Here is a 24466-nt window from a genome sequence, read left to right as displayed (position 1 = left end):
TGCGCACGTTGGTGTACCGGATGTGACCGTGTGGCGTCGCAGACCGCTGATCTGGGCCTCGGTGGAATCCTGCGCACGTTTACTGTTCTTTCTTTTTTTGTTTTAAACCGACTAATTTAGCTTTTATGCTGAAGGAAAAGGACTCAGCGTAAAGCAGAGGGCTGATATCGACCGCCGGAGGCTGTGTGTGAGTGTTTATCCCTTCAGTCCGAGCCGAGTTTGGAGAGGCAGCCATGCCGCCTGTTCAGATCAGCCAGCCGGAGCCCAACAAGGTTTGTTTTTAAGTCATTTATAAGTTTAATATTCATTTTTCTGCCCTTTATTAATATGTCGTTTGTTTTTAGGAGGTGTGCAGAGCCTTTTAGCTAGACAGAGCAGAAATTCGGCAGCTTCTTGGTCGAATTTTCCCGTTCCACCTTAAATACTGAATGAAACTGCTGCACTACTTAAGGTGGAACGGGAGAATTAGAACAAGAAGCTGGCTTATTGTTTTGCTGCTCGACTGTCTTTTCATTATTTGGTCCTATATCCTCAATTTTATAAAGTATTCTGCTTTACATTAGCGTTTTCCAACTTCTCTATTATACATATTACTATATATATATATATATATATATATATATATATATATATATATATCACTTAGGCTGTTTTTTGTTACCTTTACTATTCCTTTAAGATTGATATGTTAATGAGCTCTGTTCTGATTGGCTGCCCTGTACTGTGCTTCATTCAAAAAAGCAGTTCAGGCTAAAACACTCCTTATAACTTCAGCCTGAATGGGCGGAGCTAAACTGCTATAGGCTGAATAAGGGGATGTAAATACGTTGATTTTCATGACCTTACAAAAACAGTTCAGAGCAGGCTGTTTTTTTTTTGGTGTAGCTTTCATATGAATGGCCTGAAGGGTTTACAGTTAATTTTTTGAATCTTTAACAATGTTTGCGTGGTTCATCAAGGTCCACGTGTTTCGTTTTTAAATTTTGAAATGACAGGAAAATAACGTTTTTTTCATTATATGGGTGCTTTAATAATCTATAGGTGGTATCAGTACTTCTGTGCGGTACTGTGATCATTCGGATTCGCTCTTGTCCTAAACAATGAGAAAATTAGTTTAAGAGTAGCTCTGAGGTTATATAGTTTAGTGCTTAAAGTTGGTGAAACTGAACGGCTCAGGCTTGGTTTTGTTTCATTTTGGAGTTCTTTTGGATTTATTTGGCCAAATTTCTGTCCCATTTTATTCTCCGCAAATGTGTTCATTAATGCCATTTGCACAGTTTTCACACATCAGTTTTTTCCTTTTGTTGCGTTATTTTATTTAGTTTTTGTAAAAGTTTAATATAATCGCGTATCACTTGTTGTTCATTCAGTTTATATTGTGTTTTATAACCTCTTCCTCATACTATTTCTTAGTTATTTATGCTTTTCTTCTCAGTTGCTTGTGGAAAAATAAGTGAAACTAATATTAAAACTGTTGTTCAAATGTTCTGCTTTCAACGTAATAAAATTAGCCCATGTTAAAAAATGTTTCCTTACGTTTTAAACAGGCCGATGAGCAGAAAGAAGAGACTCCGGCTACTAAGCCCATCGTGGGCATCATCTACCCGCCTCCTGAAGTCCGAAACATCGTTGACAAGACTGCGAGCTTCGTAGCCAGGTTTGTCACCCATTTCTGACAACATTGTGTTCGTTATTTTCAACAGTAACATGACTGAATATAAAAGAGTTTCTGATCTGTTGTTGGTATTTGTACATCATCAAATCTCTCTTACCTCCAGGAACGGCCCAGAGTTTGAGGCGAGGATTCGACAGAATGAGATCAACAATCCCAAATTTAATTTCCTCAACCCTACCGACCCTTACCATGCCTACTACCGCCACAAGGTTAACGAGTTTAAAGAAGGTAAAGGGCAGGAGCCGTCGGCAGCGGTGCCGAAGGTCATGCAGCAGCAGTCCATGCAGCAGTCCATGCAGCAGCTACCACAGAAGGTCAGAGGAGTTTGCTCAACTTGCAGAACGTTTCCTCTGTGTAGATCCGTGCTGAGCTAACGGCCACTTTTCGTATAACGCTGCCCACACAGTTTAGCACTGTTTCTGTTGACTTTATCAGATTTAAAGGTGTTCATTGACTGTCTGAAGGTCAGAAAAATTGTATACAAAAGTTTGGGCACTCCTGGTACAGTTTTATAGTTTGTTGACTTCATAAGTGAAGATAAGTTCTCTTTAGAGAACACACTTAAATCTAACACTGTTCTGCAAATTGTAATAGAAAAAAAAACTGAAAACAACAATTAAAATGTACCGTACATTTTTTATATATATTAAATAGTCTAATACATGAAATTCGATAAATAAACAGTAATAGTACATTTCAATCTGTGTTTTCTATAGAGGATTCTTAAAAAAATCAACAAAACAGGTCATTTTACCCAATTTTACATATGACTGTGTTATAAATAAACTCTGCAAAATAGTAACTTTTTTGAGGGGAGGAAAGAAATTCTTAATATTAACATAAGTTCATGTAAAAAATTTTAATTTGAACCTTAATTGGAATCAATTGCTAACAATAAAATAAGTAATAATGATCAGTTTCTGTTGGTCCATTCATTATGCAATGTTTGCCCATTATAAAGAGTAGCTTTCAAATGGAAAATAAATTGCTAGATTTTTAAAAAAATACATTATAGCAATCATATATTTTGATACATATTTTTTAGTCTGCGTCATTGTTAGATTATATTCATTGTCTATATTGATTAGTGTCCATATTTATTACTGTGTTTGAGTCTTTCTATAGTCAGTGTTTATTAGCTGGTTTCTGTATTTATTAGTCTATATATTCAGAGTACAGTGATGTATTTGAGATTTGCTTGTTGCAGTATTTAAACCTCTCCTGTGTGCTGATGTTTCCAGGTCCAAGCGCAGGTGATCCATGAGACGATTGTGCCGAAGGAGCCTCCTCCCGAGTTTGAGTTCATCGCCGATCCTCCCTCCATCTCAGCCTTCGACCTGGATGTGGTGAAGCTGACCGCTCAGTTTGTGGCCCGTAACGGCCGTCAGTTTCTCACGCAGCTGATGCAGAAGGAGCAGAGGAACTACCAGTTTGACTTCCTGCGGCCGCAGCACAGTCTCTTCAACTACTTCACCAAACTGGTGGAGCAGTACACCAAGGTGCTGCACTGACTGAGTAACAAGCACAAACCCATGCAAGAAAAATCTAGGACGTGGGCTCTTTAGAGGAATAATAGAAAATATTTAAATGTTTTTTATGCCATTCCAAACTGTGTATGCTTTATTTGAATATTCAGTATTGACTGTGTGATGTTGATTTATCCGTGAGTATAACTGCTAAATTAAGAGCTGTGCTCTCTTTCTTTTGTTCTAAAGGTGCTGATCCCTCCAAAAGGACTCCTACAGAAACTCAAGAGGGAGGCCGAGAACCCGCGGGAAGTTTTGGATCAGGTAAGACTTTACGAGATGAGTGATACACCACGTGTGTCAAGAGTGCACATTACTCTAAATACTGTATCTTTCTTAGGCCCAATCCCATTTCACCCCTCGCCCCTACCACTCAGCCCTACCCCTCCTTTTTGTATGTTCACGTCTAGGGGTAGGGTGTCCTAGTTCTTATTGAGATAGAGCGGTAGGGTGAAGTGTTGGGGCTACGTGGCCCTCGAAACAGAAGTTTTTCAGAGATGCTCCAAACAGAGAGCTATGAGAAAAAGTAAAAACAGCAACAGACCAAAGAAACACACAAGTGTGAGAGGTTTCTCTGTTTTAATTATGACAGCCATTGAAATATCTTTAGTTTAATGTTGTTTCATTGTATTATGGTCCTTTTCTTCATAACAAGCATAAAAAAATCACTATTTTTAGCTAATTTCTCAGTCTAGCTAGCTAACTTTCCCGTTCCACCTTAAATGGTGCAGCAGTTACATTCTGAAGCCTCAGGCGTCAGAACTGCTGCTCCATTTAAGTTGGAACGGGGAAATTCAAACGAGAAGCTGGAAGATATCTGACTTCAGCTTCATTTCACTGAAGAATTAGGGGTGAGTGATAATAAATAATTGCCCCCCTCTTTGAAGATCATATGATGCCCTAAATGTAACTAAAGCCCAGCAGTGAGGAGCTGAACTTTACCCTCCTCTGCTGTCACTGCAGACTGGCAGGGTCGCCTACAGAGCAGCGCTGGTAGCTGTTAATGAAGTGATGCTCTTTTTATTTGAGGGTCCCATTTCAGAGGGAAGATTTCAACCACTACCCTGTAACTCAGTTCCAAGAGGTTAGGGTGACACTCGAAAACAAGGGGTAGGGGTAAAAAGAAGAAATTGGACTGGGCCATTGAATTCTGAAGTCACTGTTTTGGTTATTCACAAATTTTTTTCTTTTTATTTCTTTTTTCCTTAGTTAATATTATTTTTTGATTGAATATTTGTGAACGTCTCTTTGTCTGGTCTGGTCTGGTCTGGTCGCGTATTTGTGCAGAAGATAAATCCTTGTATGTGCAGTTTACAGAAAAGGCCGCACTGGCAGCTCTTTTCATGTTCATGCTTCTGCGTTTCAGGTGAGGTACCGGGTGGAGTGGGCCAAATTCCAGGAGCGAGAGAGGAAGAAGGAGGAAGAGGAGAGGGAGAAAGAGCGCGTGGCTTACGCTCAGATTGACTGGCATGACTTTGTCGTCGTGGAGACGGTTGACTTCCAGCCCAATGAGCAAGGTGAGCATAACCAGATGAAGTAAGTTGAAGCAGTAAACTGACTGCAGATCCATATGCAGCCTACATATTGTATATAAGCCATATTGCAGACAGCATGTAGTTTATAGCTGAGTTAGTATGTCAGTATTGTTAGTTAGAACCAAGATTGTGTTGCCCTAAACACTGACAGTGTCTGTGAATCTTTTCTGTGATGTGTTAATACAAATACACCCAGCATGTTGATCTTTCAGTCACATATCAACTCTTTTTGTCTTTTTTGTTGTGTTGTGTGTTTGTTTTATTTAGTAATTGTTTAGTTTCCCAAAAAGTTTAATATAATCAGATCTCACTTTTGTTGCTCAGGCAGTTGAGTTTAGGTTTTAAAACCTCTTTTTCGTTAGAATTTTTTGTTAATTATGCTGTTTTTATCAGTTCCTTATGGAAAAATAAGTGAAACTATAACTAAAACTAATTCAAATGGGCTAATTTAATAATTTTGTAAGCAAAGCGTGAAAAAATGTTTCTTTAAGTTTTAAACAACAGACAAATGAGCAGAACGAAGAGAGTCCTGCTTACAGAATGACTTAGTCAGTATGTCAGCAATGTTAGATAAAACCCAGATTGTGTTGCCCTAAACACTGACAGTATCTGTGAATTAATGTCTTTTTTTGCGATGTGTTAATACAGATACACCCAGTATGTCGACCTCTCAGTTTTAACCTCTTAGACTCCTCGGAACCACCGGTGGTTCCAAAACACACTTCTTCATATTCTTCATAACTTTCATATTTCATAAACTACATTCTAAAGGCGGGGGTCGTATGAGAGCTGTAACTGTCTTCTTTCCAGTCAAATAGATGGGTGATGTAATTTTAAACCCTTACAATAAAAGAAGCTGAACTCAAAAGTTTTTTTGTCTCCGGAAAGTCGACCCATTTTTCCACAAATCTGGGCTATAAACTATAAACAGATGGCGTCTCTTCAGTGATCTGCTCTGTAAACATTATTTTTATAAAATAATACGTAAAGAGCGATTTTTGGCTTTCAGCAGTAAATTGTAAGCATATAACAATATGTGTGATCATAAAACACGTTCTGTTAATTTGAGGGGAACTTTTACAAAAATAAATAAAATAAATTTGCATTTCTTTCATGCAGTTACTGAAAAATTTGCTTTACGATTTGGTCATGTAGATTCAGATGGACAAACCAAAATATACCCAGGAGAATAAGAGATTAAATATGCTGTTAATCCTTTCTCAGGTAACTTCCCTCCTCCCACCACTCCCGAGGAGCTGGGCGCTCGCATCCTGATCCAGGAGCGCTACGAGAAGTACGGGGAGAGTGAGGAAGTGGAGATGGAGGTGGAGAGTGAGGATGAGGAGGACGAGCGAGAAAACAGAGACGAAGGCCACGCGGCTCAGCCTGACCAGGACACACAGCTGCAGGATATGGATGAGGTGGGAAAAACACACATACATACATACTTGCATAACTTAGACTCAGGGGCATCAAACTCAACGAGTAAAAGGGCCATATTAGAAAATCTCAACAAATCTGTGGGCCGGAGAAAAAAATGTTATTATTTCATTTAATTAATGTTGTGCTGTAACCCAAACTGGCCATTGTTTATTCAGAATACGCAAAAACTTCAGCAGTAAAACACAGACACTTGTAGTAGACCTTGAAATATTACACGACTACTTAAAATATTCAAAGTTTGAATGTTCCCAGGAGCTCAGTCTTTGAAACCTACCTATCTGCTTGAACTCAACACCTGTCATCCTTTCTATGCTATTGAGGTGTAACCTCTGTCCCATAGACTGTTGTTGAGGTAGGAGATTCGGAGTGCACATAACACTAGCCACGTTTACATGCAGCCTAATAATCCAACTAATAGCTCAATCGGAATAGTCTAGTCCGATTGAGGCCATTCAGAATACAGTTTCTATCCGACTGATCGAGGTGGGTAATCCTGTAAATAATCTGTTAAATAGAAGAATAATATCCGTGTAAACTCCTGTATCTGATTACATTCCCTATCGGAAAGTTTAAGTCCGTTCTGATCATGTTCGTCGCGTCATAGTGAAAGTTTATACCGTTCAACATGGCGGAGCAGAAACTGGTCTGCAGAGGAGACGAAGTTTATGCTCTGATCTTTAAAAGACGGCGGTGGGACGGACGTCCAGCTTATGTGTCTCAGAACACGACGTCTTCCTCTCAGCCTTCTTTAATAAGGACATGTGAAGGACGTTTTCCTGAGTCTGACATCATTTTAAAGCAATTAAAAACACAAGCACTGCTCACTGCTGCTCATCTCACTCTGACTGGACTCACGTGATGCTTGTTGTCATGGTAACGTTTACTCTAAGTGGTTCTCCATGCACGTGCGTCATTTTGGATCTGATTACTTGTAGTGAGAATGTAAACGGAGATTTTCCATCAGATTGTTTAATAGAGTGAGCAAATAAACACCTCAGTCTTAATCTATAATCGGAATGTATTCAATCAGATTGGAGAAAGTCTTTGCATGTAAACACAGCCACTGCAGTGCATGCTGGGGGCTGTTGTGAAGCACATTGTAAAACAGGCTAATATGAATAGAAAATTAAACTACTTCTGCGGGACGGAGAGAACTGTGTTAGGGGCCTGATCTGTTCGACACATGGGACTCAGACGATGATGGCCAAAAATATGCCATTTCCTGTTCACCCCGCATACAGTTAAAAGAGCCAAGACATGTTTGGTGTCTAAAGTTTGCTTTGATTTAAAAGTTTAAAGTTTTTTAAAGTTTCCTACGTTTGTCCTTGTTTATAGATGAGTGTGTTACGTCGTGTAAGACGCCACACAGTGCAGTTTAAAATGTATGTTGTTTAGCATGCAGTCAGCACCATGCTGATTTAGGGTATAGGCTTCTATTGCTTGTTGGCTTCATTAGCCACGTAGCACCGATGATAAAACCAAAGGAAAACATAACATCACGGTTTTTCACAATCACTCCACTGAGACTCCGTTGCTAAGCAACGACTTTGACAGCTGTAGGAGACGCTCAAGACATTTGAACGTTTTTACTTCTTACTTTGCCACAAACAGAAAATGGACACTTTGAAGATCACGTTTGACCGACAGCCGATTTGGTCAGACTCTGAAGATGAGACGACACTAAATTCCCAAACTGTCATCACCACTGAGCAGCTTTTCAGTCGGCAGCTGTGACAGAAGAACAGCTGAACAACCTGGAATCAACCAGAAATGAACCCAACACCATTCGCCAAACGTGTAGTCTGATCTTCAGAGTCTGACCAAATCAGACTGAGCCATAAAACTGCAACAATAAAAAACAAAAAAGCTGCTCAGTGGTGATGACAGTTTGGGAATTTAGTGTAAGGAGCTGGAGAACGAACTGCCGGCTGTGCAGCGAGTGGGCGGAGCTCGTTACTCTGACGTAGCAACGAGCTGCTCGTTAAGGAACTATAATTTGGTGAAGGAACTGCGAACATTAAAACATGTTAAACGCCGCGTTCACGGCCCAGTTTATTAATTTATTACTGTATTTATTTAACTGTTGTATTAAAGCAGTAGAACACTCGAGGAGTGTGTTATCGCCAATAACATCACGGCTGTGATGATCTACGGCGACCAAATCACAGCCGTGATGTTATTTCACTGTAACACACTCCTCAAGTGTTCTGTTGCTTAATTGACACACAGACAGGCACTGATAGTACCGCCTTTGAAAACAGCCAAACTATGAATGCAGTGATTTTTATTCAGTGTTTCACAAACTGCACCAAATCCATGTACTAATTTTATTCTCTTTGTAAGGAAACGCAGCTGGTCAGTGTTTAATTATTTGTGAAAAACGATCATCAGAACTCGAACAGTTGATTTGCGACGTTCTCCGAAAAAAAGTGCATTATTTATCACAATTACAATAAAATGTTGTCATGTTGCCCGCCTGTAAGTGATGGTCATATAGGACTTCTATGCTGGCTACTAACTATGCTGACTAAAAACAAAGACAGTAGGCCTCAATCATCGATTTCCTAAGTGTGTTCTTAAGTGTGTTCTTATGAAAGGTCCTAAGAAAAAGTCTACGTCAGATTCATGTCGTGTTCTTAAAGCGCAGAACTGTTCTTACCTTTGTGCTCTTGAGTGAGTGTAGACTCTTCTTACCTAAGAACAAATCCCACATAAGAAAACATTGGTGAGTCAGAGTCTTCGTAAAAAATGCGTAAGTGGGTTTTAAGAGGAAATTCCTCCTGAAGAACGGTTGGTGAACGAGGCCTTTTGTGCTCTTTTGAAAGGAGGTTTGTTGTAGTTTTACCAAATTGAACGTTGTATGGTCTCTCATAGGGCTCTGATGAAGAGGAGGAGGGAATGAAGGCTCCTCTTCCCCCTGATAACCCAATGCCACCACCGCTGCCTCCAACACCTGATCAGGTCATCATCCGCAAAGACTACGACCCCAAGGGTAAGACCCCTGACTTTGTGTTCAGTTTGAGAGGAACCGCAGAGCTGCTCACTGACCATTAGGTACCGTTAGTAGTCATATTTGTATGTTCACATCACAAAGAACCCTACATTCATTCATTACTTCTCTTTTGACTAGAACTGACCATATTTGAGTTGTTCTTTAGCTCTGTGGTCCTCAGCCAATTATGTGTAGAGAGTAAAGCGTTCATAAAGGTAAAAAAGCCATGTCTCCCATATTCCTGCTTACTGAAGTAATAACTGCTTTACATCCATAATATTTATGTAATATGTTTTATTCTTTCAATGGAAAGCAACATTATAATGTGATTAACACAACAAATGACAGAAAGGGGGAAAGAACTGACCCAAAAAGGACCAGAGGGGTCAGAAAGCTGTTCATGATTGGACAGGTGTGCCACCCTGACTGGTTCAAGAGCTGTTTATTCCCAAAAGAAGGTTAGGTGTGCAGTATAGGTTGCCATGGTGATGTAGCCCAATAAAAAGTAATCTTTTAAAAAGTTAGCAGGATAGGTAAGAAATCCTGATTTAAGACCCGGACTGTGTTTAATTTTCACTTTCCTTCTCCCTCAGCCTCCAAGCCCCATCCCATCGTCCAGGCTACAGAAGAGTACCTCATTTCTCCCATCACTGGTGAGAAGATTCCGGCCAGTAAGATGCAGGAGCACATGCGCATCGGCCTGCTGGACCCGCGCTGGCTGGAGCAGAGAGACCGCGGCATCCGCGAGCGACAGATCGAGGAGGAGGTGTATGCCCCCGGCTTGGACATCGAGAGCAGCCTGAAGCAGCTCGCCGAGAGGCGTACCGATATCTTCGGTGTGGAGGAAACGGCCATCGGAAAGAAGATCGGAGAGGAGGAGATCCAGAAACCGGAGGAGAAGGTTAGTGTTGAAGAGCTGGGTTATTTTTATCCAGGGAGGCAGTAATTTGAGTGATTTAGCAATGAGTTCTGTAATTTTAATCCAGTATGAATCTGCAGTGTGTAGTTTTACAGTCTGACAGTAATAATTGTGGAGTGATTTTAATCCAGTATGCATCTGCAGAAAGCTGTGCCGCTTACGTTCTCCAATATCTTATCACTCTATAGGTGACATGGGACGGTCACTCTGGCAGTATGGCTCGCACTCAGCAGGCCGCTCAGGCTAACATCACCCTGCAGGAGCAGATCGAGGCCATCCACAAAGCGAAGGGTCTGGTGCAGGAGGACGACACCAAGGAGAAGATCGGCCCCAGCAAACCCAACGAGCTCCCTCAGCCCCCGCTGCCCTCCACCGCGGCCAGCATACCCAAACCCAGCCCACCCATCAGCACCATGCCCAAACCCCCACCAGCTGTCAGTATTGTCCAGCTTGAAACACATCACTGCTCGTGCTGATTAAGACAAGTCACTAAACCGTTGTGTTTCACAGGTTCCTCCCCCAGTGCCGACCACCCTTCTGTCTGCTGTTCCTGTTATCCCACGGCCCCCGATGGCTCCTGTGGTGCGTCTGGCACCTGGCCAGGTGCTGACCCCCATGCCACCCATGGTACATGCACCACGCATCAATGTGGTGCCTATGCCCCCTGCAGCGCCACACATCATGGCCCCCAGACCTCCACCCATGGTGGTTCCTGCAGGTGAGACAGCAGCACTAAAACTTTGTAGCTCTTGTCAGAAACCAGATCCACCTTCCTGCAGGTTTCACCTGCAGGGAAATCGTAACGCATCTTATTCAGCTGCTCAAGAACGTCAGAAGACAGTATTTAGATCAGGGGTGCCAGGCCTGGTCCTGGAAATCTACCACCCTGCAGAGTTTAGACCAGGGGTGGCAACCCAAATGTGAAGAAGAGCCATTTTGTTCTCTCAACAAAAATCTAACCACCTTGGGAGCCGCAACATTTTATGTCCATTTCATTGAAGTAATGTTTTATCATCTTTGCTGTAATTATGCCTCAGTATGGGCTAATATACTAGGATAGGCGAAAAAACATAATATAAATGAAAACACAGACTTACTTTGCTCTGCTTTAAGCTTTAGTTCAGCTATAGCTGCTTTTCTCACATCTCCGGCAGGAAACTTGTCCTCAAAAGTAAAACAGTTTTTAGTAAAATGTCTCTCAACGTTTGACTTTTTACGAGGCGGAAGTCGCCTCTCATTCGGCAGCTTCTTGTTCGAATTTTTCTGTTCCATCTTAAATAGCGCCTGAGGTGCCAGAATGTAACTGCTGCACGATTTAAGGTGGAATGGGAAAATTTGAACAAGAAGCTGGCGAATAAGAAACTTTGTAGTGTTTGTCAGTTTCTCGTTGCAGATTAAACGTATCAGGAAACCAGCTGGAGTGATTATAAACACAAATAAGTCAATTCGTCTTTAAATTATCGATGTTCGTCTTAAATCTCTCTCTGCCGTTTCGTTAGCTACTAGCTAGGCGAGTCTGTTGTCTGTGTTGCTATGGTGACCAGCAGTCTGTGCTGATCTTCAGGGTTAAAGGGTGAATCAGCAGTTCTACATTAACTCCAGAGTTTAAGACCATTTATTGTTAAACTGTGTTGAACGATCAGCAGAGCTTTATTTTACTGTAAAGGAGGATTATTTTATTTTTACCTACTAATCTGATTCTGCTGTGGAGCCACAACAGGGCAGTAAAAGAGCCGCATGTTGCCGACCCCTGGTTTAGACACATATGGCTGTAATATTCAGACACCCCTGAAGTCCTTCTTTACCTGTGTCAGCTGTGTCAGACTGGGGTTTAAGGTGAGCTCTCCAGGACCAGGACTGGGCTCCCTGGATTGAAATGAACCAGATGTGGTGGATTAGAAACTGAAACTAATGTGAAAAATCTCCAGGATCACTGACGTAGCTTGTTCATCATTGATTTGAAAAACCTGTTTGTGTACATGTAAGACTTACTGCAGCCTGAATCGGCCTATTTTTCCATTTTTGTGTATCAGCCTGATCCAGATGCAGTTCCACCAAATCAGCCACAAAGACCCAGTACTGAAAGTGTTTTTCTGCTCTGCTCCTCAGCGTTTGTTCCAGCTCCTCCGGTGCCACAAGCCCCGAGCGCAGCTCCGGCCCCGATGCCCCCAGCCCACCCTCCACCTCCGCACGAGGACGAGCCCATCAGCAAAAAGATGAAGACGGAGGACAACCTGATCCCCTGAGGACGAGTTCCTCCGCAGGAACAAGGTGCAGTGTGAACTGCTGCAGTATACACACTGGACTAGGGCTGGACGATATGACCAGAATATCCTATCGCAATATAATGTCCACATAATTCAGTGTTTGTAATGAATAGTGCAGATTACAGTAATGAATACTGTACAGTACAGAGTAGTACAAAATCAGAAGTTTATTGTGGTGTAATATACAGTATATGGCCTTGTGCAAAAGTTTGGGTACCCCTGGTCAGTTGACATTTTGTTGGTTTTCTAAGTGAAAACATGGTAGCACATACTCACACAGAACAACGGAGAACAAACTTCTGCATATTTGAGTGCACAATTACTGTTTATTTGCTAAATGTAGCATGTCCTGTGCAAAAGTATACACCCCCCAAATATGTTAAATGTTCAGCAAATAACCAGTAATTGTGCATTAAATGCTGCACTTAATTTCACTTAGATCAACAAAACGTGGAATTTGACTGGGGACCATTCAGACTTACATATGGCTGTATTTGCAAAAATGAATTGAATATATATGAAGAAAACATGCTGGTTTGTGCAGTGACACACAGTGCCACCTAGTGTACGAAAGTAGCAATTGTTCAGAGTTCAAGACTGTTTTAAAGCATGCATTATCTGTATAGGGGAAAAAAAATCGTTTGCTTTGTTTTGATTAGCATTGTTATTGTTTATCATAGGCCCAAAGCTAGACTAGGCCTAGACTTCGCATATGTCCATCATGACAGCACAGATAAGGATAGGGTTTATTCTAATACACATACTGCCTCTACGTACCCTCGGTGCCTTCGTAATAAAGTTATGGACTTTGTGATGAACACTTTAATTTCTGTACTAACTGTACTATTTTTATGTCGGTCAGGGTCCCGTGGCGGTCAAAGTGCAGGTGCCCAACATGCAGGACAAGACAGAATGGAAGCTGGGTGGACAAGTGCTCAGCTTCACTCTGCCACTTACGGACCAGGTAAAGAGTTTTCCCTCTTTTTTGGGCAGAGGAACAACGTTCTTCTTTTGAATAAAAGCACTGCTGTTTAAGTTGTTCTCACACACCTGTTATTTGTCTGTTTAGGTGTCCGTCATAAAGGTTAAGATCCATGAAGCCACTGGAATGCCAGCCGGCAAACAGAAGCTTCAGTTTGAGGTAAACTTTTGCCATTGTTGCTGGCAATAAATATATGTAAAGGGCCCATATAATTTCATCATATAATTACTTAATCTGTAAAAAAGAAAAAGAAAAAAATATATATTTTTAATGTATATAGGACAGCCAATCAGAACAGAGCTCATTTACATGAGTTTTTAAAGCACAGTCACAAAAACAGCCTGTTTATTTCTAAGCAATGAAGAGAAATTAGAAAAGGGTCACGTAAAGATGATTATAACTGATTTTGGTAAATAACCACACGTGACAAAGTAAATTAAAGATAAATAATAAATAAAAGTTGTGATTGCATTTTTTGTGGCTTTAGCTGTAAAATGCATTATCCTTTAATGAACGTTATTAGACTGAACTGAGCATTAACTGGATTATTTTTATATTTAATTTATTTGTTTTTTTTTCACCTTCTACAGGGTATTTTCATCAAGGACTCCAACTCTCTTGCCTACTACAACATGAACAACGGATCTGTCATTCACCTCGCCCTCAAGGAGAGAGGAGGGAGGAAGAAGTAGCTTCTGCTCGCAGACCTCAGTGCTCTGCTTTACTATTACTGTGCTTGTTTAGCAGCTTCATGTGTACAAATTGCAGCATTTTTAGCCAGTTAAGTTCTGAAAAAACAGCCTAATTTCTTGTTAATATCACTGCTTTCAATTATAACGCTTACTGTGTTGGTCTTACACAACTAAACATGTTTTAGTGTAGAATTTCCCATTTAGTGAGCTGCAGTTGTTAAGACTGTTTTAGTTGCTGTCACTACTTTCCAGTTAGGTAGAGATGAGGCTCTGCTTTCACCTTTCATATCTGCTGCTTTTGTGGGGTGTGAAATGATATTCATTGTATGCTAAAGCGAAATCAAATAAATTTGGGAGAAAAAAAACATGGATTTCTTTTATGAGCTTGTTGTATTTTTAGTTCAGCGGGGCAGTCGGGGGCTGGAGGTTAGGGAGCCAGCCTTGCGAGCGGAAGGTCGTCGGTTCATCCCTTGAGTCGACAGTATGTGACTGAGGTCCTTGAGCAAGGAACTTAACCCCCAACTGCCACCTGGGCGCTGAGGATAGGGCTGCCCACCACTCCGGGCAAGTGTGCTCACTGCCCCCTAGTGTTTGTGTTCACTAGTGTGTATGTGGTCTTTCACTGCAAGGATGGGTTAAAATGCAGAGGTGAAATTTCCCTGTTGTGGGACTAATCTAATAAAGGGTCACTTAATCTAATCTCAATCTAATTTACCCAAACTACTCTGCTATTTGGTGAATTTAATTATGTGCAATAAAGTACCAAAAAAATATCACTGTTATTGTTATTTTTTTAATATGAAGTTAAAAAAAAACATTAATTTTATTATTTTAATTTTAAAAACTCAGATTAAACATAATGTTGATAAAATGTCCTTTTATGAATATGGTACAACTGATAGCCTTTAAGAGCAAGAGATACATATTTAACACAGTCACATTTGTATTGTTATGTTTTTAATTTTTTTTTATCAAATGTCATATGCCTCATGTTAAATGTCATAAATAGAGGAGGTAGGAATAGATCTATAAGCTTCTTGGTCGAATTTTTCCGTTCCACCTTAAATGGTGATGCAGTTACTATACCATACTACACCATAAATGTCATAAATAAGACATTTACTAGTCTTCCCATTTGAGAACGTTATTAATTTAATTTTGTGTATAAAAACGGCGTTGAAATTTTGCCGTTTACGTGACTTTTTTTATTATTATTAAAAGAACATACTAAATATACAACCAACGTCAGAACAACACATTATCAGACACCATATAAGAATATGTGAACAGTGCAGGAGGATGCATATATACACACACACACACACACACAAGAGGAAAGCCAGTTAATCAAGTGTCTCTCCATAAAGCTGGTCACAGAAATTCAGGAATCTATTACTTTTCTGCAAGATGTAAAGACAGAGAACTTATAGAGAGGAGAATTACCCTCTGCAATGTCTTCTGGTTTTCCCAAACGCTAGAGGGCGCTCCTGAGCGAGTCCAGAATGAATGGGTTGATATGGAGCAGATTTGAGCAAAAATCATAGTTTATAAATGCTGAAACATTTTTAATGTAAAAGAATACATTCATTACCTGAACACAGAACAGCATAAAACATTTTAACACTGCTGTTATATTTTTAAGAGCTTTTAAATTCGAGTTATAGGAGTTTAAAACGGTGCCGCATGATGTCCATGACGTCAGCGAGCGAACAGCCAATGAGCTGCTCCGCTCGCCAATCAATCATCACGCTCTAGCAGTAAAGCCCGCCTTCTGCTGCCCAAAACCCGTTTGCTGTAGAAAAAAGGAAACATACAGGTGAGATTTCTTTGTTTTTTAGTGAAATCCATCCTTCTACTTTCTAAAATGAAAGAAACGTTCTGGGCGAGAGATTAGAAACTATTTTAACTTTTCGTTTTTAGCCGTTGAGCTCCATTCACTCCCATTCATTGAGGACTCGCTCGCGGGCGCCCTCTGCTGTTCAGCAGTCCTGTTTTTGATATAAGGGGGGGAAATAGGAAGCGGCCAGACTCCTCATTAACCGGCTCTGGTAAAGACTGGTTTTCGCGACTTTTATTTTGTCGGCTGAGGCGGTAGTTGTGTCACTTCCTGGAGAAGTGACGGGTGCAGCATTTAGCGGGAGATCCTAAAGTCGGTGCGTCCGTGTTTCTGTCTGTTTACGTGTTTATTTTGGTGTTTACGGTCTGTTTATGTATTTATTTAGTCCTGTCCTTCGCCACTTTCACCCCTGAGGGTCTAAACAGTCTTTAAATTGTGATTATACGCTTAAAAAGCGGGTTAGAGTGGATTCATAAGCTTCTTGTTTGAATTTTTCCGTTCCACCTTAAATAGTGCTGCAGTTGCTATAACGCCTCAGCGGCCAGAATGGAACTGCTGCTCCATTTAAGGTGGAACGGGAAAATCGCGGGCGAGCAGAAAGCCAACTTATTTTTGTTTGTTGATTGTTTTTGTTTGTTGATTGTTTTTGTTTACTGTCCTCAGGGGTGAGTCATGTTCTCGGATGTAGCTGAGCCGAAGGAGACTCTGCTGGCTCCTCCAGGGACGGAGAGGCCGGTCTTCTCCCGGGATGAGCGCTCTTACAGCGGCTGCGGTGAGCCGTTCGGCCTGGGTGAGCGCAGCTTTCAGCGGCAGTACGCGCACATGTACGCCGCCCGGCTGATGCAGATGCGGGGCATCCTGAAGGAGAGAGCCGGGCAGAAGTGGGGTGAGAAACTTTTTCACTTTTTACTTTTTATTTGTTTAAGAGTTCGGTTTTCCTTTTGTCATGCATTGGTTTGGAGTGAATAAAGAATTTAACTTCATCAGCTGAAATAGTAAATTATTATTACTGTTGTAATTTAGTTTAAGAAGTAGGAAAGATTATGTATTAAAACTGGAAACCTTTTTTAGTTGTATTATAATAATAATAATAATTATTATTATTATTTAATATTCATAGAATCAGCAATAAAACACACAAAACACACACTAACAATTAGGGGTGGGGGGAAAATCGATTCTTAGATGCATCGCGATGCGGACGTGGACGATTCTGAATCGATTCACAAATGTCAAAACTCGATTTTCTAAATTTTAACTGATAATGTAATGTTGACGGAACACAAAAGGCGGAACTTTGCAAAGTGTATAAGTGCCGCGCCCAGACAGTCAAAACTAGATGCAGGAGTCGCAACCCAAATGTTAATAAGAGTAATTGTGTCTTTTCAACAAAAATCAAACCACTTTGGGAGCCACAACATTTTACCATCTTGGCTGTACGTGTCTCAGTATGTGCTGATGTTCCAGTGTAGAGAAAAAATATAATACAAACAAAAACACAGACTTACTCTGCTCTGCTTTAAGCTTTAGCTCAGCTGTAGCTGCTTTTCTCACATCTCCGGCAGGAAACTTTCCAAAAGTAGAACAGTTTCCTGTAAAATGTCTCTCAATGTTCTAGTTTTTACGAGGCTGAAGTCGCTTCTCATTCACCAGCTTCTTGTTCTAATTGTCCTTAGATGTTGCCTGAGGCGCCAGAATGTAACTGCTGCACCGTTTAAGGTGGAACGGAACAATTAGAACGAGAAGCTGTTCGACTTCAGTTTCACATGTATGTTTGACAGTTTCACAGGAAACCAGCTGGAGTGATTATAAATGCAAATAAGTCAATTCATCTCCAGATTATCAATGTTTGTCTTAAATCTCTCTCTGTGCCGTTTCGTTAGCTATTAGCTAGGTGAACTAGCAGTTATAGGCTACATTAATTCCAGAGTTTAAGACCATTTATTGTTAAACTGTGTTGAACGATCAGCAGAGCTTTATTTTACTGTAAAGGAGGATTATTTTATTTTTAACTAAGAATCTAAATTTTGACCAAAACCGAAGTTGTGAAATCACTAAATAACGCAGGTAGAATAGCTGTAATCTGCTGTGTGGACACTCATCACCACTGGACCTTATTTCACCGTAACTGCACATTTTATCGCAGATGAGTGGCAGCAGCGTCTCATGTGCTCCAAACCAGTGCAGTGAATGAGAGCCTTCCAGTTCACTCACCACATGACTTCCATTTGTTTTATTAATAAAAGACATTGGAAGTAAATTCATTATGGATCATTACAGATACTTTAAAAGTCCTCACACAGAAAATAGAAAATAGAAATTCTGTATGGAAAAAATCGATAATCGTTTTATAATCGCATCGCAGCCTCTGAATCGGAATCGAATCGAATCGTGAGGTGCCTAGAGATTCCCAACCCTACTAACAATGAACAGAGGCACCAAGCAACACAGAATGAAACAAGCTTTTTTGTTTTTAATTCTGAAGGTAAGTATTGCTAGGGGTCTTCAAAAAAGGCACATTTTTGAAGCACATCTATGGTCTCTTAGTGTTCCTACGTGTCATTTCCTTTAAAGCGAGGACATACAAAGATAATTCCATCTTGAAAACAGAACAATGTGGGCGCGCTGTCATATATTTGCATTTATGAATATAATATTTCCCTAAAATAATGATAACATTGATAGATCCATACTATTGTCTTCCATTATCATCCCAGGGATATTAACCTTCAACCAGCACTGTGAATATATATATATATATATATATATAATTTTCTGTACACAAAGGCTATGGAACTATTTAAACCTACTCTCAATTGATCCATTAATCAACTCTAATTAATCTAATTTGAATTTAATTAATCTGATTAGCTCTCTGATGTGTATATCTGTGGTCTTTGAGGATCTGTGCTCTGGTTGCTGTTATTAAGCAGCAGGTCTGTATGTTTTAGGTACCGAGGTGCCGGTCAGGAAGCTGTGTGACCTGCAGACGGGAGAGCACTGCATTATCGTCGGAACCTTATTCAAACACATGGAGCTCCAACCGTCCATACTGAAGGAGATCAGCGAGGAGGTAATTCACACAGTACACACCCGCATGAAAATACACCAACATTTGTGTGTGTTTGTTTGTGTCTGTTACCCACACTGTCTTCTGTAGGTACACACAATAACCGTGTATTACTAATACTTCCTTTTTTATTCTTTTTTTTAATTCCTCTCTTTGTCCTTCATCTTTTGTCTTTCTTCAATCTTCTCAGCACAACCTGCTGCCCCAGCCTCCTCGTGCTAAATACATCAGCCAATCAGACGAGCTTATTTTGGAGGATGAGCTGCAGAGGATCAAACTGGAGGGCAAAATGGAAACATCAAAGTTTGTTACAGGTAAGATGCTCAAAAACGTCTGTCATTAATTCTTATGACTGTAATATTCATGGTTGTTTATTTGTATGTTTTATATCTATCAGTTTAAGATTAAAATTAAGATTAAGTGACCTTATTAGTCCCACAGTGGGGAAATTTGACCTCCACATTTTAAACCATCCATGCAGTGAAACACCACATACACACTAGTGAACACACACACTAGGGGGCAGTGAGCACATTTGCCCGGAGCGGTGAGCAGACCTATCCACGGCACCCGGGGAGCAGTTGGGGGTTCGGTGTCTTGCTCAAGGGCACTTCAGTCACGTACTGTCAGCTCAGGGGATCACAAGGCTGGTTCCCTAACCTCCAGCCCACGACCGCCCCCAATATATAACTATATGCAGTCTTGTTAAGATGTCAGCATATCACTGTTGTCGGAAGAAAACCTTGTATATCCATTTTTGCCGTTTATCAGTTTTTGACATAATTTAAAAGTGTCTGTTGCTCTTTACATTGTGTGTTAATTTCACGATGAATGGACCAAAATAAACGGCCCAAAAGGACTTGGAAAAAAGTCTGGTTCCATTGACTTACATTAAAAGTAAAGTAGGTTTTTTCCTTCTCCTGTAAAGTTACCATTTTGGAGATACGAGGTTTTGGTCCGACAACAGTGATATATATGTGTGTGTATATATATATATGTGTGTGTGTGTGTGTGTGTGTGTGTGTGTGTGTGTGTGTATACATATATATGTATATATATATATGTGTGTGTGTGTGTGTGTGTGTATGTATACATATATATGTATATGTATATATATATATATATATATATATGTGTGTGTGTGTGTGTGTGTGTGTGTGTGTATACATATATATGTATATATATATATGTGTGTGTGTGTGTGTGTGTGTGTATGTATACATATATATGTATATGTATATATATATATATATATATATGTGTGTGTGTGTGTGTGTGTGTGTGTGTGTGTGTGTGTGTGTGTGTGTGTGTGTGTGTGTATATGAGTTTACTTTCAAGGGACTTGTGAGGGACCATGTTTTAAACCAGTTGTAAACCAGTTTTAGTACAATGTCCAAAAGAATTTAAGTAATTATTTTAGGTAAATTTCTGGTTTGGTGAATAAAAAAAACACAGAACGATTCAGACTGAATCTCATCTCACATAGTTTGGGACCGTTAATCCTTGTACAGTAAATTCAGAATACCTGCTTTGACTCTGTCCTTTAACTGATCGTTCTTTCTCAGGCAGTGTGATCGCGATCCTGGGTGCGGAGAAGAATGATGGTAAATTTACAGTGGAGGATTACTGCCTGGCTGACCTTCCTCCACAAACACCCAGAGAGCCTCTGAACACAGACAGGTAAGCTCACACCCAGTGTTTATACGTGTGGGCCTTTTTAAAGCTCTGTAAAAGGAGAATTCCACTGAATTTTTAAAATTCTGCACAATTCAGTCATTCAAAGTGGTTTGATGTGAAATTTGTAGAGAAATTTACAAGCTCAGATTTTCTTTACAGTGGTGGTGATAGGAACCAGGGGTCGCCATGACTACAACACAAATAGACATTTTATTTACTATCCAGAACCACCAGTGAACCTACACGAGTCTTCTGAGTTTATATGGAATGTTGATGATCTGAAATAATAAGTTTCTTTGGGGACTATTTTGCCTCACAGCACCCTGCATGTATCCCTCCACCATGAATGGAGTTTAATCAGCCAGTGAATTCATAACCATTTCATGTAGGAACTTTCTGTGAGGGAGCTTTTAGAGGGGGACGTCTGGTTCCTGTCACCACCACTGTGAACAGTTCTGACTCAGTAGGTTTCTCTAGAACAGAGTAAGTTCCCTTTTAAATATTAAGCAAATCACAGAGTTAATTGTTTTGTTAATGCGCAGTTGGACCATAAAATGAGCCACAAACAATCTGTACACAGGAGGCGTTTGTTTCTGGATCGTTTGAGACGCGTTTGACGTGGACATGTGCACTAAATGTTGGCAGTGTTTATAACGCGTACGATAGTCAATGCACCTTTTTTAATATTGTGGCGTCATCCGGCAGGAGACCCTTAAAACTTGTATGAAAACCTTTATTTTGAGTGCATATCAATGACTTTTCACCTCTGACCTTATCCCACCTGGTTTCCATGGTGATTGCAGGTTTGTGCTCCTGGCGTCTGGTCTGGGATTGGGCGGCAGCGGAGCAGACAGCATGCTGGGATTGCAGCTGTTGATCGACATGGTCACAGGTCACCTGGGTGATCTGGGGGAGCAGAGCGGGGCAGCGTCCATCTCACGGGTCCTGCTGGCTGGAAACCTCCTCAGTCAGAGCACACAGGACAAAGACTCCACCACCAAGGTCAGTACAGGGAGGCGTTCTCTCAGAGAACACAGGAGCTTTATGAAACAGATTATTGTTAGTTATGAAAAATTCAGTCAAGGGTTTCTCAGCTGTGTTTTAATGTCTTCTTTTGTTGTAGGTCAGTTTGCTTTTGCTTCATGTGACATCTGTTTTTTTTTGGTTTTTTTTGGTTTTGTTTTATTTTGTTCCAATATGTTCCAGGAAAGAAATAATAATGAGAGTAATAATAAGAGTAATAATAATAATATTTAATTTTTGTTTAAATTTTTTTATATTCAATTGTATGGTTTATTGTAACAAATTATTATTATTATTATTATTATTATTATTATTATTATTATTTTAACATATGACAAGACTGTAAATTACATAGTAATATTTTGTTTCAATTCAAACTTTTTCTGTTTATTTTTATATTCAGTTGTGTGTTTTATTATAAAGGCAAATTATTATTATTATTATTATTATTATTATTGTTATTATTTTAACATGTCACAACAAGACGAATAACTACGTAGTAATATTTTATTTTTATTTAAAAATTGACATTTGTTTATGTTTTTATATTCAATTGTATGATTTGTTTTAACATCAGAATAATGTGGTGTTTTTAATTACTCAGTATTTTAATTCCTGCTGCAATAACTGGACCACAAATAAATTCTTTTTCTTTTTTTCCTCTTTTTTCTTTTTTTTTTCAACTTATTCTTATTAAAATTGTACTTCTTTTTCTTATTCTTCTAATTTTTCGCTTCTTTTTCTTTTATTCATGTTGTTGTTGTTGTTGTTGTTGTTAAAGATGTTCTGATTGTTCTAACGTTCCTCTGTCGTTTCTAGGCAAAGTATCTGACTAAGAAGACTCAGGCAGGCAGTGTGGAGGCCATCAGGCTGCTGGATGAGCTGCTAGTTCAGCTTGTGGTCAGTGTTTTGCACCGTCTTCATCTCTACCTTTGATTTATTATTATTATTATTATTGGCTACAAAATCTGCTCTGAAGTGTCTGCCCTGACTCTGCTGTGCTCTCCGCCCCCTGCAGGCCTCTGTACCGGTGGATGTGATGCCAGGAGAGTTTGACCCCACTAACTACACTCTGCCCCAGCAGTCCCTGCACCGCTGCATGTTCCCCCTCTCTGTGCCGTACCCCACCCTGCAGCTGGTCACCAATCCCTACCAGGCCGTCATGGACGGAGTCCGGTGAGTCAGACTCAATACACAAATCCAAACTCAGCTTAATATTTGTTTACTTGTTACTTTGTTTACTTTGCTAATCTGCAGCTTGGAAAAAACTGAAATAAATAGTAAACTGGCATTTTTATCATGTGATGACACAAGCTGCTGATCTGACCAATGGGGGCACTTTCCCAATTTTCTGTTGGGCATTTCTAACAAGTATTGACATTTTTTTATTTTATTTTAGCTTAAATTTACTTTTTATATGTGTGTGGTCAGTTTTCTGGGCACCTCTGGGCAGAATGTGAGCGACATTGTCAAGTACAGCAGCATGGACGATCATCTGGAGATCCTGGAGAGCACCCTGCGTCTCCGTCACCTCGCACCTACTGCCCCCGACACGCTGGGTACAGAAACCTCCACTTCCACTGCATTTCACTCATTTCCACCTCAGTTATGACCACAGATAATTGAGCAGTTTCAATATTATGAATCGAATACTTTCATGTGAAAGTCATGGACTGGAGCTTAGGGAACCAGCCTTGTGACCGGAAAGTCGCCAATTTGATCCCTCTGAGCTGACAGTACGTGACTGAAGTGCCCTTGAGCAAGACACCTAACCCCCAAATGCTCCCCGGGCACTGTGGATAGGGCTGCCCACCACTCCGAGCAAGGGTGCTCACTGCCCCCTAGTATGTGTGTTCACTAGTGTGTATGTGGTGTTTCACCACATTTCCATGTTGTGGGACTAATAAGGGTCACTTAATCTTAAGAAGCTTTCATTTTTTTTTAGTATTTCATACTAAATTATTATTTATAGTATAAATAATATTTTTTTCCACTCGTGATCCTAATGAGCTAAACCTTTACATACAAACCTTTCCAAATTATCACTTCCCAATGATATTTATCTCATTGAGCTTTTCCTGTTTCCAGGTTGTTACCCGTTCTACCAGCAGGACCCGTTCATTATGAACGAGTGCCCTCATGTGTACTTCAGTGGAAATGCACCAGCGTACCAGTCCAAACGCGTTACAGGTCAGTTCAGAGCTCCTTTACTAGCAGCACACAACTCATACTGACCTCTAACTGGGATCATTTTAAGCTGTTGTGCACATTCTTGGTCATGTCCCATTTATTTAGGTATATTTAAGTCCTTGCACACTTTAGGGCTTCAGGGCTTGGAGCATGCATTGGGACAGGGCCTGTGTTTGTGTTTAGTGTGCATTTTAACACCAGTCTTCTCCCCTCTGTCAGGACCTGAAGGGCAGGACGTGCTGCTAGTAACTGTCCCAGAATTCAGCAGCACACAGACGGCCTGTCTGGTGAACTTGCGCACTCTCGAGTGCGAGCCGGTCTGCTTCTCCTCCTTCTCCGCTCAGGACGACGAGGACGAGATGAACATCAGCCACTGAGCTCATGTGTCATCATAGCCACACAAAACTTGAGTGAGAGCTTTAAACACTCCGGGTAAAATATGATTTGGGTCAGAGTAGAAGTGTTTATAAAGTCACTGTATTTGTACCTGAGTTGAACTGTACTTCAAGGGAAAATCCACCACTTTTCGATAATTTCTGCATATCTCAGAGGTTGAAATGTAAACAAAGTCATTCAGAGTGGCTTAATGTGAAATGGTTCCTGTCACCTCCTCTGTGAACCATTTAAATGACTTAATT

At 40.4% G+C, this 24466-nt stretch overlaps 2 protein-coding genes across 2 annotated transcripts; both read left to right on the top strand.

The window, feature by feature from the left end:
- Positions 1 to 17: 17 nt before the first annotated feature.
- Positions 18 to 14804, top strand: sf3a1 (splicing factor 3a, subunit 1). Its single transcript, XM_036578199.1, is given in 16 exon segments — positions 18 to 272; positions 1548 to 1657; positions 1779 to 1989; positions 2917 to 3174; positions 3391 to 3465; positions 4568 to 4718; positions 5961 to 6157; positions 9054 to 9171; positions 9765 to 10072; positions 10279 to 10524; positions 10601 to 10808; positions 12200 to 12330; positions 12332 to 12361; positions 13220 to 13321; positions 13427 to 13498; positions 13930 to 14804. Coding segments are annotated over 16 exon segments (2358 nt in total). The 5' UTR covers positions 18 to 233; the 3' UTR covers positions 14032 to 14804.
- Positions 14805 to 16130: 1326 nt separating this feature from the next.
- pold2 (polymerase (DNA directed), delta 2, regulatory subunit) lies at positions 16131 to 24466 on the top strand. Its single transcript, XM_036578196.1, has 11 exons — positions 16131 to 16184; positions 16532 to 16754; positions 18820 to 18941; positions 19129 to 19252; positions 20504 to 20618; positions 21419 to 21617; positions 22458 to 22538; positions 22657 to 22814; positions 23070 to 23197; positions 23727 to 23828; positions 24048 to 24466. Exons 2-11 carry the CDS (start codon positions 16541 to 16543, stop codon positions 24203 to 24205), a joined length of 1401 nt encoding a protein of 466 aa, XP_036434089.1. The 5' UTR covers positions 16131 to 16184; positions 16532 to 16540; the 3' UTR covers positions 24206 to 24466.

The sequence above is a fragment of the Colossoma macropomum genome, unplaced genomic scaffold, assembly GCF_904425465.1.
Source record: "Colossoma macropomum unplaced genomic scaffold, Colossoma_macropomum, whole genome shotgun sequence".
Lineage (NCBI taxonomy): Eukaryota > Metazoa > Chordata > Actinopteri > Characiformes > Serrasalmidae > Colossoma > Colossoma macropomum.
The sequence above is the reverse complement of the archived record's forward strand: the minus strand, read 5'-3'. Positions and strand labels throughout refer to the sequence as shown.

Bases quoted from the DNA above. Each gene is read 5' to 3' on its own strand.
- pold2 (XM_036578196.1), top strand. From the start codon at position 16,541: ATGTTCTCGGATGTAGCTGAGCCGAAGGAGACTCTGCTGGCTCCTCCA. The intron at 21,618-22,457 runs GTCAGTACAGGG...TGTCGTTTCTAG, and splicing joins ACAAAGACTCCACCACCAAG to GCAAAGTATCTGACTAAGAA. The intron at 22,539-22,656 runs GTCAGTGTTTTG...CGCCCCCTGCAG, and splicing joins AGCTGCTAGTTCAGCTTGTG to GCCTCTGTACCGGTGGATGT.